The sequence below is a fragment of the Crotalus tigris genome, unplaced genomic scaffold, assembly GCF_016545835.1.
Source record: "Crotalus tigris isolate CLP2741 ecotype Arizona unplaced genomic scaffold, ASM1654583v1 scf7180000017658.5313226, whole genome shotgun sequence".
Lineage (NCBI taxonomy): Eukaryota > Metazoa > Chordata > Lepidosauria > Squamata > Viperidae > Crotalus > Crotalus tigris.
Window position 1 is genome coordinate 4200430 of NW_024096545.1, and position 16835 is coordinate 4217264.

At 38.7% G+C, this 16835-nt stretch overlaps 1 protein-coding gene and 1 non-coding gene across 2 annotated transcripts in view; both read left to right on the forward strand.

Moving 5' to 3' along the window:
* The first annotated feature begins 8468 nt into the window (after positions 1–8468).
* GALNT10 (polypeptide N-acetylgalactosaminyltransferase 10) overlaps positions 8469–16835 on the forward strand; it is a 54384-nt gene continuing 46017 nt past the window's right edge. Inside the window, exon 1 of the mRNA XM_039335767.1 lies at positions 8469–8834. Within this exon, the coding sequence (XP_039191701.1) occupies positions 8622–8834 (213 nt within the window). The 5' untranslated portion in view covers positions 8469–8621. The remainder of the gene's footprint in view (positions 8835–16835) is intronic.
* Positions 16335–16498, forward strand: LOC120304811. The gene has a single exon (XR_005555842.1). It is a non-coding gene; the product is annotated as a U1 spliceosomal RNA (small nuclear RNA).

Here is a 16835-nt window from a genome sequence, read left to right on the forward strand (position 1 = left end):
AACTATTCAAGTCAGAACAGAAGTTCCTAAATTTTAGGCAAGTGTCAAAATAGCTACTACATCTACATTAACTAACTCTGAAATGCTGCTCCTGTCACATAATTTTGTAAAGGAAATATATGCTCTTGTTTTAAAGCCAAGTTGCATACACAGAAAAAGGGTACCACTAGAACAGCGGTTCTCAACGTTTGTGTGACGGCGACCCCCGTCACACGGACGCGCCATGTGCGGCGCGCATATGCTGCGCCATGCACGGCACGCAGGGGCTGCCCCATGCGCGGGGCGCATGCGCGGGGCGCCACCCCCATGCACGGCACGCATGCGCGGTGGCGCCCCCTGAGGGGGAAAAATGGCGGATCACGTTGTTTGGCGACCCCCGTAAAATGGTCGTTCGACCCCAAATGGGGTCACGACCCATAGGTTGAGAACCGCTGCACTAGAAGCATAAACCAAAGGACAGTCTTTAAATTAGAAATGCTTTCACTGTAACATCTTTGTAATCTAAGGTTCCTATAGCTCTTAAGATTACACATTTGTGTTTCGGGACATGACTTAACAACATAAGGTCTGCTGGCTGAGAGCAGCTCATTGTGTTTTAATGATGCATGTGGGATAAATGATGAATCGTTTATATTTAACCACTGGTAAATTGTCTTAGATGTATAAGGGTGTATCTAATGTATATTTTAAAATATAGGCAATCTGAAGGCACTTTTTATCATCTCTACTGGACATTAAGAAAGCTAAGAAATAGTGGGATTAGGTATGCATTTTAATTCAGATAAATTTTCAAACTGAATGTATAGTTGAAGCCAGAGGCTTTTATTTTAGGCTCAATAGACAAGCAGACTGAGGAACAACAGGAACATGGAGCTTTGTTGACAATAGCATAGCTTCTTTATGTGCCGAGATGGAAGGACTCATAAATATCTACAATGGAAGAATGGATGTTGAGAATAATAGATCTAGCGGAAATGGCAAAATTGACCTCTTTGATTGAAAAAGATTTTGTCTTTGTTTCTATTTGAAACCACTTTCAGATTTTTTTTGCTTGAAAAAGAAACTTTAACAATGTATTTGATTATTAGATTTGTTTATGATTGTAAAGGTACTTTGTGTTATGATTTATTCTAACGCAAAGGAATATTGTATTTTAAACTTGTATCAGTACCAAAAAAATTTGGAAATTATTCTTTTCTGTAGCTTTTTTATCTTCTTGTTTGCAATTCCCAATTTTGCTTTTTTTCTGCTGTATTCTCCCTTTCCCTTTTTTTGCTTTTTTGTAACATACACAGATTTAATTTAATAAAATTTTACAAAAAGCTTTCTTTGGGACAGAGAAAGGGGGAAAGGAGGATAGAAACACGGTAGTAATGCAAAGCTGTGTGATAGTGCAGAGACTGCTTTGGACAGGGAATGAGGAATGGCTGAGAGAAGCAAATATGTGCAGTGGTAGAAAGAGGATAGGAATTATATGAAACAAGAGAGACATAGATGAGAGGCAAGAAATGGGTCTGTGGAAACAGACTTAAGGAGATCAAGCATTAGGTAGCAGTTTAGGATATTATATGTGAAGGAGGAGAAAAAGAAGAAAATGACAAATTATAAAATATGATAGTGTCAGAGAAAAGAATGTAGTTTGGGACTAAACAAAAAAGGAAGGTCATGGCTGAATTCAGAACCAACTATAGGGGTCACAGAAAAAAAGGGGGAAGTGATCAAGAAAAAAAAATAGCACTGCAAAACATTTGTAAGAGAGCTTCCAGTAGTTATTTATTGATACTTTTGTTAGTGACTTTCACAACAATTTAAATTAAATGCAAATCTATTGTTCTATAATTGATGAGGACACATATTATGCACCAAGGGTCAAAATACTATTTTCTATTCTCCTGGATAATGTAGAAATGTTCAAAAGAAAATAAACAAACCATGTTGGTTTTACTAAACTCTATGCCTGGGTTAATCAATCATGGTTAATGTGTTTATAGAAAACACTATGCCCAAATATTGTTGGCCTGATCCTTATAACATGCTCAGACAATAGCAATATATGCATTACCACTGATTTTTTTTATGTGCCATCCAATCATTTTTAATTCCTAGCAACCACACCGACAAGACTTTCTCTGTGGCAATCTATCCCTAACCTGGTCTTTCAGGTTTTCTAGTGGTAGTTTTCACAACTTTAACTGAATCCATCCATCTTGCTGCTGGTTGTCCTCTTTCCCAACATTACAACCATTTCCAGAGATGTGATGGAAGGTAGTAAGGTGGATTCCCAGGAGGAAGGAGGTGCATTCCAGAGGAGTAAGAGGCAAATTAGTCCAGATATTAAGTGAGAGAAAGAAGGTGAAAACAGTTCACACATTATATTATAGATACAGATAGTGGAGTGCTCAATCTGGCAAGATTTTATCTATAGGCATGAAACAATAAAGAATTCAGCTTAGAGGAATCACGTTATTCTTGGTTTTGGGTCTGACAGAGATTAGTCTTCAGATAATGTGTTTGAAGTAGAATGTATGGATAGTGGTAAACCAATGGATCTTTGAACATATCAAACCAGGTTTGATATCACTCAGGGCACAAATGACGAGGTTAAAATTATGTATTTATTAATACATTTATAAACTTAACAAATTTGATTAATAATCTGAGCCTGATCGTTTGTGCATTGAGTGGAATCAAATCTGTCATAATAGAATAGAGCTGGAAGGGACCTTGGAGGTATTCTAGTCCAGCCCGATATCTATACCATCTTAGACAAGTGACCGTCTAGCCTCTTTTTAAAAATCTCCCATGATGGAGCGCCCATGATTTCTGGGGGCAATACTGGAATACTGCTATCATGTCTCCCTTATTTCTTCTTTTCTTTAGACTAGCCAAGGGGTAGGCAACCTTGGCTCTTTTATGACTCGTGGACTTCAACTCCCAGAATTCCTAAGCCAGCCATGCTGAGGGGAAAGAGAGAGGTTTCCATGCTTTTTTGGCTGCTGCTGCACATTGCTGGATCATGGCTAAGTGATCATCCACTAGGACTCCAAGGTCCCTCTCACAGTTATTGTTTTTAAGCCAGGTCTCGCCCAATCTGTACTTGCCTAAAGGTAAAACCTTTACTGCCTAAATGTTTCAGTGTGCTTTTCTCCACACTGAAACTCATTTTGTTTGATAGGGGCTATTGTTCAAGTTTGTCAAGATCTTTTTGGATCCTGAGTTTGTCTTCTGAGGTGTTGGTTACTCCTGCCAGTTTGGTGTCATCTGCAAATTTGATGAGTTCCCCTTCAATCCCTCATCTAAATCATTGATGAACATATTGAAGAGTACGGGGCCTAAGATGGAACCTTGTGGTACCCCACTGCTTACTTCTCTCCATGTCGATGTGGTGCCATTGAGGACTATTCATTGAGTAGTTTGCCAGCCAGCTACAGATCCATCTGGTGGTGATATTGTCTATTCCACCTTTTTCTAGCTTACCAAGGAGTAGGCTGTGGTCTACTTGATCAAATGCCTTACTGAAGTATAAATATACTACGTCCACAGTATTTCGCTGGTCTATTAGTTTAGTCACTTTGTTGAAGAATGAAATAAGATTGGTTTGGCATGATCTGTTTTTAACAAACCCATACTGGCTACTAGTTATAACTTTGTTTGCTTCTAGTTGTTCGCAGATTTGTTTTTTGATTATCTTTTCTAGGATCTTCCCAGGTATTGAGGTTAAACTGATTGGTCTGTAGTTTCCTGGGTCTGTTTTTTTTTTTTTTTTCCTTTCTTGAACATGGGAACCACATCAGCCCTTTTCCAATCCTCAGGTACTTCCCCAGTGCTCCAGGATTTTTGAAAGATGTGGTGCAATGGTTCTGCGATAATATCTGCCAGCTCCTACAAAACTCTGGGATGTAATCTGTCAGGCCCCAATGATTTATATTTATCAAGGTCGGATAGGTGTTCTCTTACCATTTTCTTGCTTATTTTAATTTTTGTTTCTAATTTGTCTTTTGCAGTGGGTTTTTTTGGTATGTTGGGCTATAGTTTCTTTTTGTGTGAAGACTGATACAAAATATGAGTTAAGCAGCTTTGCTTTCTCCCTGTTGCCTGTTATTTCCTTGCCATCTTCTCTCTTTAGTGGACCTACAGTTTCCTTGACTTTTTTTCTTGTTGTTAATATGTTGGAAGAAACTTTTTTATTATCCAAGATTTCTGTTGCAAGTCTTTTTTCATTCTGACCCTTTGCTTTCCTGACTTCATCTTTGCATGTTCTGGCTGTCTGCTGATAATCAGCCTTAGTTATGTGTCCCTCTTTCCTTTTGTATTTGTCCTTTTTGTCTTTCAGTTTGTCAGAGAGATCTTTGTGCAGCCATGTTGGTTTCTTCTTGAATTTCTTGTTTTTCTTTTTCAGTTGTCTTGTGCTGGTCTGGGCTTTTATGATCACATTTTTCAGAGTTTCCCATACTTCTTGGATTGTTTTCCCCTTTAGGATTTTCATCAATGCGATTTTTCCTAGGTTCTCTCTGAGTTTGTTAAAGTCAGCTCTTTTGAAGTTCAAGACACTGGTTGGATTGTTTTCTGTTGCTAGTGTTTGCGTTATATGAAATTCCAGTATGATATGGTCACTTTCGCCCAAGGTTCCAGCAACTTCAATTCCCTCTATCACTTCTTCTCTATTAGTTAGAATTAAGTTCAGTGTGGCTTTACGTCTAGTTCCCTCCTCCACCTTTTGGATGACAAAGTTGTCGGCTAGGTTGGTTAGGAATCTGTTTGATTTCCCGCTCGCTGCAGAGTTTGTGGGCACACATTAAAAATGAAATTCTATTGCCTGCTCTCAAAAGTGTACACATACATAATACACATATAAACATGCTTGTTGTTGTTAATTGCGAAGTCTTGTCCGACCCATCGCGACCCCATGGACAACGTTCCTCCAGGTCTTCCTGTCCTCTACCATCTTCTGGAGTCCATTTAAGTTCACACCTACTGCTTCAGTGACTCCATCCAGCCATCTCATTCTCTGTCGTCCCCTTCATAAACATGCTACATACATATATATATGTATATACCTACATCCTTGCATATTAAGTATAAATATTAATAACTGTCCATCTTGAATACCTAGCAGAAAGAGAAAGCATGAGAGTTCACAAGGTTAATATTGTATGGAATAAAACTGTGACTAAATCTGGATATTCTGCTTCAGATACCACGAAACCTCCTCCCAGAAGGTAACAAGGAAAACAGGTCATGAAGAAGATGTGTGGCATCCCAGACAATCCTGCAGACTCTGCTCAAGCAACGCTTATATGCCATGACCATAAATAAAACACATACACACACAAAGAGAGGAAAGTAATGTAAACCCATCCATATTGTGATAAACTAAAATTCACATATAGTCACCAGGAATCAAATTCAACTCAGCACCATCTTCAACTTCAGTATCCTGAAACTTAATCTGTGATCTTTCCCTTTAACCTGCCAAGAAGTAGAGACATTTTTTTCTGGATGAAATAAAATCAATAAACTCAAAAGCCTAACTAAAGTGAATTACAGGTTATACCAATTTGAGTACTGTAGTTGGGGCGGAGCCAAGGTGGTGGACAGGCAGCATAGGCTGTAAGAGCTCCTCCAAAAGCAAAAGCTTTCTTTTATTTTCTAATCCTTTTTAACATTGCATTTTTAATCTATCCACTTTTAACCTATTTTAACCTACTTTTAACTCTTTTTAACTACTGGAGAGTACTGTAGCTGGCCTTTGCAATTTGAGTGTTGTTTTTAGATAATTTAGCTGGAGTTGATTAATTCAGAATTTACTGAAAGCTTGCCACCTAGTGGATTACATGATAGTTGCATATAGTATATGCATATTTTTTTCTCTTGTTAGTGAGCTATACAGTGAACGCAACAAGGATAATACAATTTTCTAATAAAAAATATTTCCATTAGTATATATTGTAGGTGGTTTCTTCTTAAATTAAGAAATTAATCAAATGGGGACAAAGAAAAGCAAATGATTATTAGAAATTCTTGAGCTGCATTGCCCTATTTTGATTGTGCACAATATGGTGAAATATATTTAAATGATTTGCCGGTCAATTAACATCAGAATTATGGTCATTCACAGGAGGCTACAGATGCCAATAATGAATTAATCACAAAAGTAATTGTGGAAAATTTACACAAATTATAGTGCAATGCCAGCCCTATCTATTTAGAGGTAGCAGAACTATGTTTAATAGGATTTACTCCTTCTCAGAGATATATAATATTGAACTGTCATCTGAAAGCTGATTATGTTTTTATATATTTATTATTTCTGTCATACTATAGAATACTATTTATTGGTGCCTTACACTTCATATTAAATGCATCCAGTAATATCAGTATACATTGTGGTACAGCCATACTCTTTCCTCAATTCCTATGGGAAAATTGTTTATTTGCTTTCAGCCAACTATATTGCTGTTACCAAATATGAATTATTCATGTCAGTTCTGCCTTAAATCATTATACAACTCATTCTTGGAAAACTGTGTAATGAAGTAGCCTTTTATACTGCTTTGGGACTGAAATTTGAAATCAGCTATTAGATTTGTTTCAAAAACCTTTAGAAAATTTGAATATCTGATTTTATCTGCAGTGCTGTGTATTCTGCTGTAAACAAATGACATAGTATAACAGTATTTGTAACATAGCTTACAAATCATATCATATTCACCCAGGATTTAAGAGTAAGAGAAAAATGCAATGTTCATAGATTTGAAAGTACCCTCATATTAGTTATGCTTCTCAATTATGTTTATCAAATAAATCCTAAAACCTGCCACTTAGAAGTTCTGATCCAGCTGTATGAATCAGTGCATCAATTCATTTTAATGCTTATTGAATGCTGAATTTGGATTATTTTTTAAAAAGTATGCACAGAGTTCCAATAACTACATCACTTCAGAACTCACAACAGTTGTTTGTTCTACATAGGACTTAATATAGAAGCTAGGCCAGAAATAAAAAAATTTAAACTACTTAATAGGTGAAGATGACCTTGACTTGAATTCAACCCTTAGTGACTATATTATCATATCCATGCATTTTACTGGCAACTGAATGGAAATAGCATGCCATTCCCTTCTTCTGAATTATCTTTTTGATTTCTGTATCTGCTCTACAACCCTGGAATTCCCTTGTGTTCTCCAGCAACTAAATACTAAATAAATCTGATTTTGCTTAATTTCCAAGTCTTGACAAAATGGTCAAGTGCTGCAAATATACCCAGCAGAGACTGGTGACAACATCAATAGTATGACAGCTACACAAAGATATATTTTACACGTTTAACACTGCTTAGCTTTGGGAATCTAAATCAACAGTGGGTGTGTTCTTGAAGCTATTCTTTTTTCCCCATACATTTACAAACCTTTTTAAAATTCAAAGTCACTAGCTTTTCTTTTACTACACTTTTACAGGAATGAAAGTGAGTTATATATCTTAGTGGACAATCAGTAGGGTGGAGTGGTTAAAGCATCAGCCTAGAAACCAGGAGACTGCAATTTCTAATTGTAAAGCCAGCTGGGTGACCTTGATGCAAGCACTCTCCTCAGCCCTAGGAAGGAGGCAAAGGCAAACCTTTCCCAAAAACCTTGCCAAGCAAACTGCAGGGATTTGTCCAGGCAGTCACCAGAAGACTGACTTGGGGAAAAAAATGAATTCCTGTTATTACAATAATTTCTTGAATATAAGTGCATTTAAAGAAAAAAACCTTCACCTATGAAGTCTAGCAGCCAGACAATAGGATGGGGAGAAGAGAGAAATTGCAGTGGGCAATTATAAACTGAATATTTATAAGACTATTATTCACATAGCTTAATCAGAGGTTAAAATAGAAAAGCTGGAGTTAATTCTTCACACAAAAAGCTCTGATTTTTCTCCTCTGGTCGTAGCATCCCAGTCTGTACAGTATTTCATTATTTCTCCAGCAACGCTTGTCACGTTAGGGCAGCCAGCCTCCTCCTTTTCCTGCAAAAGCAGAAACCACCTCCCCAATTCCTCTCTTAAGATATAAAGGGATAAGACGCGACCCTTACCCGCCCACTTTTCCTTTACCCCCCCCCCTTTGGCTGCCTTCACTCTCTTTTCTTCGTAGCTTCGCGGGAGAAGCGTGGCTTTGCTGAAATCGTCCCGCCTTTGCACTTTACCGCGGGCTGCTCACCCGCCCCACCAACTCCAGAGTTAAAATGAAATTTAAAAATCCTCCCCCTTCCCTTCAACTTGTTTTGGGCCGGGGAGGTCATTCGCTGCCCCCAAGGGAAAAGCAGCGCGGCCGGGACCATTTGCCGGCGATGGGGGTAAAGAAAGCGGATTGCCGCGCTCCCGTGGCCTCTCCGCGACTAGCACTAGCGAGGGACGCGGTCCAGCTGGAGGTGTGGGCGGGACTTTGCGTGACCACCCTCCTCGCTCGCGGTAGGAGTGGGAGTGCCCGCCCTCAGAGCGGAAGTGCCTGCCAAACGGAGGGACGGCGCTGAGCTGGCGCTGGTTTGCCTCGCGCGGGGCTCGAGCGTCGCTGTCATCGCTTCAGCGCGGGAGGAAAGTTGGGCTCGCGCTCCCCTTCGCAGGCGGCGGCGGCGTCTCGGATGCGGCGGAAGCAGAAGCGGCTGCTGCAGGCAGTGGGGCTGGCGCTGGCCGCCCTCGTCTTCCTCCCCAATGTGGGGCTCTGGGCGCTGTATCGGGAGCGGCAGCTGGATGCCGCCGGCGAAGGGCGAGGAGGAGCGGGAGGCGGCGCTGCGGGGGGAGCCCGCGGGGGGGCGCCGCCAGGAGCAGCCGCCGCAGCCCGAGAGGAGGCGCAGGTGAGAAGGTGGCGGCGAGGCGCCTTCCTCTCGCCCTCCGGCAGGCTCTGGGGGAAGGCTGTTGCTCTCTGAAAGGGTGAAAGGGACGGAGGGGGGGGGTCCTTCGGCAGGGAGGGCGGCAACGCGGACCGCTCGCTATGCCCTCCGCCCTTTCTGAGGGCCAAGGACGGAAGGGGACGCCTAGCTTCCCTTGGGGGTGAGACCCGCCGCGGAATAGAAGAGAGAAGGATCCGGGAGGTGGGGGCGGACACGGGATGCGGGGGGGCGGCGGAGGGAATTAAGGGGATGGAAGGAAGCAGGGTAGCTTTTATTTGGCCCACGGGAGAGAACAGAAAGAGCATTTTCGTAGTTGGAGGTCTTGGTTTCCTCTCTTCGAGAAGAAAGGCCAGTGATGAGTAGAGTATTTGGGCGGGAGAAGTTCTTTTACTTTAGGGGACAAATATCTATGAAATTAGAGGTTTTGCAGCTGTCCCATGTGCGGGGCGTCCAGTTTTCCCCAAATCGGTCTCAAAAAGCCATTCCCCATTGCAATCTCTCCAGACCCCATTGGCTTTAAATGATATTGTAGTATCCTTTTAATTACGCTTCCTCTTCTGTTGATAGCGATTCCCTGGTGCTTTCTCTTCTGTTGAGCAGTTTTTTTTTCCAAAAGACAATTGACCTGGGATTTGAAACTCATACTACAGTATTTGATGCCCTTAATATTTCTTTTTAGTTGAGGTATGGTTGTCAGCTTTAGTTTATTTATTAGTCAGATTTATATACACCATCTCACTGTATAAAGTGATTCTGGGAAGTTTACAGTAAAATATCATAATCCTATACAAAAATATCAGAAGAACAAAACTAAGTATGTCATTTGTACCTAAGGCCTCTTCTTTTCAAGTCACACCAGCCAGTTAAGAGTCCCCTGTAGGTTTCAGTTCTGCCCACAAGGAACCTGAGAAATAACATCACACTTTTAAATCATTTTTTTTTAATTTTGCCATTAGAGATCCTACTCCTCTTTAATTTGCAAGAAAATAATTAGATTTACTTCTGAATAAAAATTGTACATATATATCTAATTGATTTGATGGGGTTATCTTGTTAAGTATTTAAACTGTTACAGAAATAGTATGTTATTGCAATCCTTTACTCTTCAAGGTTTCTTTAAGCAAACAAGAATCTTCTCTTTTCCTCCGAAAAAGAAATGCTATATGAAGTTAAAAACCTTCTGATACTGTAACATACACCCATGGTAATAGTGTTCTCCTTTGTGCCTTCCAGAAATTAACAAGACAAAATTCAGTAAAATATAACTTTATAAAAACTACTGACCTTAATGAATGCTGGATTTTAGGAAGGCTATTCAATGTGTGCTAGAAATTTCTATGGACGTGTCACACCATGATTTCTTTGCAGTACCCTAAACTTCGTATTGAAACTCAAGCTTTCATTCTACTGTTTTCATGCAATATTTCAAATTTTAAGAAATAATTTTTAAACTACTATGGGTAAAATTAACCAGAGTCTAATGACTTATATTTGTATGTCCTGAGAAAGAGAATCTGGTGTAAGTGTTTATAGTCATTCTCTTTCTGACATTAAGCAGAGTATTTACAAGCTTTGTTTGAAGTCAGTTTACCTTTCCATACAATTAAATCTGACTTCCTGGTTTATTTGCTCGCTTGTGTGACTGCAAGAAGTGTAAAAATTACAACAAAAAAAATCACTTGATTTTGTGCCATTTAATGTGCCATCCTCATAAAACCAGAGTTAATGGTTTCTTAATGTTCAAACCAGGCCTTTGATAGTGAAAGCCCAGTCCTTCTAAAGTATTTACAAACTGTAATAGAAGGACTAATAATTTACTGAAGGAAATAGCCATTGAAATAGTGTATTTGTTATATACATTTGGATTTAAGGAAGATAGCAAAATGGTGGAAATATGAAAGGGGAAACTATTAGATCATGAGTATGCAGAATTTTATTTCAAGCATTTTCCTAGCTATATCCTTAAATTAAAGCTGCAATAGAAGTGAGTAAACATGGCTTTCTACTGGGTTTGCAATTTTCTAATAGGATTATTGCTTTCTTGCACAAGTGCTTTTTCTTTCTCCACTCTAAATGCTGGATAATAGTTTTATAAAAGTATCAGTTATAGCTGTTGATTACTGCTTTCACTGTGCTTGTAAGCTGCCCAGAACTGTTAAATAAGTTAATAGCATATACATTTTCTAATAAATAACACCTGTCATTCCCAAAGAGCAGTTTTACTCAGAGATGTGGGCTTTCTGAATCTCACCAGGAAAAAGAAAGAGAATGTAGACTACTGTGTTTCATATATAAGACATTTAAGCGATAAATTAGTGTTAGTCAGCATAATGTGGACTCCACAATTTCTATAGAGTTATAAGCACTGTCTGGCCCAGTTTTGTTTATTTATTTGTTTGTTTATTTATTTATTTATTTATGAGACTTATATACCGCTTTAAATGCAAGCACTCTCTAAGCGGTGTACACCAGTAAGCAATGTATATATATATTTACATTGCCCCCAACAATCTGAGTCCTCATTTTACCTACCCCGGAAGGATGGAAGGCTGAGTCAACCTTGAGCCGGTGAGATTTGAACCGCTGACCTGCTGAACACAGTCAGCTAAAGTGGCCTGCAGTACTGCACTCTAACTGCTGCGCCACCTCGGCACCTATGTTGAATTATGTTCTAGTTCTATAGCTAAGTATAGAATTATCGGGAAGTCCAACTATTTATATGCTTGACTCTTTCCTTGTCATGTCTTATTAAATATAAAAATGGAACCAGAAATTTATTTTTTAAATAAATAAATACATAAACTATTCCAGTATGATGATGATAACGGTAATAGTTATTTTTGTTTAACTATTGATTTCCTGCATAAAATAATTGAGTAGTGGCTACTCACTTTTTAAGGTATTATATTGCCTCATTTATTAATAAATAATGCATTTTCATTATTTCGTTAAAATAAAAATGAATTAATGGTGAAAACCTGCAACAAACTTGCAAACCATAATTGCTGAAATATATAGTTCATAAATTGCATGATCCAAGCAATGTAGACTAATAATGCAAGTGTCATTAGAACACACACTGATGGAGGAGGTAAACTTTTAGTAGTTCACACATCATTCCTCTGTATTAACACTTTTTGCAGAGCTATCTCCTATAACACAGGTGTCAAACTCACCATGTCACATGACGTGTCACAATGTATCGCAATTTTTGCATTGCTGGAGCTGGGGTGGACGCGGCCTCCGTATGATACAACCGGCCCACGGGCCAGCAGTTTGACACCCCTGTCCTATAAAGTTGTTTACAGGTTTTAAAAGCATGTTTTTCTTTTCTATCTATAAATATATTTAAAATATTCTGATGTAGGAGCTTTCTTATGATTTACAGCTATGAAGGTATGAAAATTTATGTTTTGAAATACAATGATTGGCATTCTAAACAGATTTTCTTCTTAATGATGATCCTTTCACTCTTTAGTCTTCCAAAACCTCCAGTCTCACAAAATAAAGCAGCAACAACAGCAAAAAAGTTAGAACAGGGGTCTCAAACTGGCAGCCCGTGGGGCGGATGTGTCACGTGCTGGCCATGCCCACCCCATCTCCGCAGAGGCAAAAACATTGTGATAACGTCATGATGCGTCATGTGACACGATCGAGTTTGACACCCGTGAGTTAGAATCTACAGTTTTGCTTTTTGTTTTTCTAGAACCAGTGATGTCAAAACTATAATATGTATGTCAAAGATGATGCCATGATGTTTTGGGTCACATGCAAGCATTTCCCAACATCCAAAAACAATTATTTTTGAAAGCACAACCCATTTATATGAATTTTTTGGAGGCTACACAATAATGGGGGATGCTGCTGCATAGTCTCTGGACCCTCCAAAATGAGTTTGTTTTACTGTTATTTTATTTTTGTAATATTATTTGATGTTTCTTTATAATACCTAGCATGACACATGATTATTTTTTCAAATAAATATGTAGAGAATTGTCTCTCTTGTTTGTGGGGAGATGTCATGCCAGCAGAATCAGATTAGGCATTTTCTGAATTTTTGACATGCCGAGCCCAAAAGATATACCATCACTATCTTAAACTAGAGCAATTTATTTCTTTGTTACATAGAATGTTAATCTCAATATTTAGAGATAATATAATCATTACTATTGACATAATGTTAATTTTTAACATAATGTATCTGGGGAAGAATTGATTCTGTTTAGAATCTAATCATGAGCTTATATTCATAAAGTGCTTTGAAAGAAATGCATATTTACACTAGGTTTTGTACTCATGTATTGTTTACAAGGAGTTTTGTATTTTAAAAAATCATTTTTATCATTTTTCTAAAGGATGCATTATTTTCTTGAATGTGCAAGTATCATAAATAATTCAAACATATCACCTTGATATTTATCTTAAGCACTTTTTGTGGTTCTAATGGTAATTGTAATAGTATTAATGAACAAGATAAATTAAGTCACATCACTTGGCAATTCAGATTTTTCATATTATAATCTTTCTTAAATAAACATTTAAATTATGACATTAATATTTTAGCACTTGTCTTTCTATTATATGGAAGGATTATATGAGCCTGGAATTACGGTTGTAAACTATGCTGGTCATTAAATGGGTCACCATGTGACCATACCTGATTTTATGACTTTTTTGTGGCAGATAGTAAGCAAATGCCATTGTCACTAGGTGAATGCCACAGTCATTAAGTGAACCCATTTAGCCAATGGGCATTTTTAATTGAAAAGTGGAAGTAAATGCAGGCAAAAAAGTCATAAATTGTGGTCATGTAGCTGCAGGACACTGCAAATAGCAGAGGTCCAATTGTTAAATGCCCAAAATGAATCATGAACAGACTTCAAAACTGGGTCATTAGTATCTTTGGGGGATTCATTGTAACTTCAAACAGTCACTAAATGACTGCTCATAAGTTGAGGACTACCTGAAATTGTTATCTGAGCCAGTACCACTTTAAAATATCAAAATAAAAAGAGTGAAATGAAGTGCTGTAGGATATAATTATCCCATATAAGAGAAGATATTTTAAAAGTTTTAATAAAAAATTTGTGGTCACTGATTCACCACAAACCTAAAAGCAGAGACCAATGAATGAGGATTTTGGATATGCTTCATATCTTTTTGTTTTTAATAAAAAGTTTTTATTTTCCATTTATTCATACAAAATACAATTCAATTAAAATAAATTCCTAACCATTGGTACCGCCTGCCCATTCCCCCCAGGCCACGTCCACCCTCTCTAATCCTTCCCTACTTCCCTCCTCTTTCTCTCCTCCCCTCCTACTCTCTTCCCCTCCCCTTCTCCTCTAACCATCCTACTTCCTCCCTACTCCTTCCTCCCTTCTCATCCCTCTCACACACATGAACGCAGCATAGGGGAAATGCCCAAGCATTTACCATGACTATATTATCATTACCCACCCACCCTCAACCCTCCCCCCCCCCTCACTTCCCAGAGCAGAGTACAGGGTTATTAATAAGAAAGTTAACAATAATAAAGAAAAGAAAAGAAAAAAAACAAAAAAAAAACATCATACTTAACCTTTAACTCCCCTTAAATTAAGTCGTATACAAATCTCTATAACAGTTACTATAAAATTTACTCATGAAGTAAATGAAACTTTATAGTCCCATATTTTTTCTGAATATAATCTATCCATCTTCTCCATACAATAATATATCTATCTTGTGTATGATATGCTTCATATCTTATCAAACTTTTTATGTTTGAACAAATTCATGAAAGCATTTCTGCATAATGTGTCCTAGAAAAGTACTTCTGCTTGTCAGTGCAATCATATTTGAAAAGATTGTGCACCTGGATTTTTGAATAAATTATTTTTTCTCCCTTTTGCTGCTTCATTTGTTTTGTCAGGATTTCTTTTAGGAGGCCTTAGTATTGGATAAAATTTATGCCAAATTTCAGTGAAAATCCACAACCAATTGTGTAATACTTTTCTCAAAATATAGTTTGTTTCAACTTTCAGACAAATGGTTTATCATGGAATGATTTGCAATTTATAGCGATTAATTAGTATAATTTCTTCAAGGTACATCTGATAAAGCAGTGGTTTTCAACCTTTTTATACGGTGACCCCGGACATAAGCAGGCGGCGCGCATGCGCGGCGGCGCTCATGTGCAGTGTGCATGCGCGGCGGTGCCCCCATGCACCACCCCGCACGGTGCACATGCACGGCGGTGCCCCATGCGCCACCCCCTGCGCGGCGCACATGCACGGCGGTGCCCCCATGCGCCACCCCTGCGCAGCGCACATGTGCGGCGGCGCCCCATGCACCGGCTGACAAAAAATGGCGGGTCGCGTTGTTTGGCGACCCCCGTGAAATGGTCGATCGACCCCAAATGGGGTCGTGACCCACAGGTTGAGAACCATTGTGATAAAGTTATCTTTTGGCATACTAAGTCATGTAGACTCTTATGACATACAGTCTTTAAAAATTAAAATAATATAATGATATGGTGTTTAAAATAATTTAGTCTGCCACATGTATTGCGTTGTCTAACATAGATTTAAGCAATGGTTCCAATCACCTATTTTCTTAAAAGCCCTTCTAGCTTATTTTATTTTAATGCTTCTATACTCCCCAGTCACAAGTCTGGGTAATGCACAACAATGAACATAATAATAATTTACACTAACTTGCTGAAATAAAACTATCTTCAGGACCTTTAGAAATAAAAAAAAGTCAGGATCAACTATTCATCAGATCTAATGTAGTCCCAAATTTGAGGGCTGTTACAGAGAAGAGATATCACTGAAACCAACGGAATATAACTATAAATATAAATGAATATAAATCACCGGGGCCTGACAGATTACATCCCAGAGTTCTGAAGGAGCTGGCAGATGTTATCTCAGAAGCATTGCATCACATCTTTCAAAAATCCTGGAGCATTGGGGGAAGTACCTGAGGATTGGAAAAGGGCTGATGTGGTTCCCATCTTCAAGAAAGGGAAAAAAACAGACCCAGGAAACTATAGACCAATCAGTTTAATAGATGACACCAAACTGGCAGGAGTAGCCAACACCCGAGAAGACAAAGTCAGGATACAAAAAGATCTTGACAGACTTGAACAATGGGCCCTATCCAACAAAATGAGTTTCAGTGTGGAGAAAAACAAAGTTTTACATTTAGGTAGGAAAAATCAAAGGTAGTCTAAAAAAAAGAAGAAATAGGGGAGACATGATAGCAGTATTTCAGTATTTGAGGGGCTGCCACAAAGAAGAGGGGATCACATTATTCACCAGGACAAGAAACAGTGGTTGGATGATCAAAGAGAGAAGCAACCTCAAATTAAGGAGAAACTTCCTGACAGTGAGGACAATTAACCAGTGAAACAGCTTGCCTCCAGAAATCGTGGGCGCTCCATCACTGGAGATTTTTAAAAAGAGGCTAAACATTCACTTACTTACCTGGCAGGGGAGACACCTTGATCATGAAGGAGGTTTTCCCAGGGCGAGGCTCATCCATTGCACTCCGAGTGTGCTGACCGCTGCAATTTCCCCAAATGCGGGAAACTCGACTGCATAATTTGTGGTAGTGGGGGACTGCGTTCGCGCTTTCCCCTATTAAAGAAGATTTTTTTTTCTTCTACATTTAGGCAAGAAAAACCAAATGTACAGGTATAGTATAGGGGGTACCTTGCTCAATAGTAGTAACTGTGAGAGGGATCTCAGAGTCCTAGTGGACAATCATTTAAATATGAGCCAGCAGTGTGCTGTAGCTGTCAAAAAAGCCAACACAGTGCTAGGCTGCATTCACAGAGAGATAGAATCAAGATCACATGAAGTATTAATACCACTTTACAATGCCTTGGTAAGGCCACACTTGGAATACCGCATCCAGTTTTGGTCACTACAATATAAAAAAGATGTTGAGACTCTAGAAAGTGTACAGAGAAGAGCA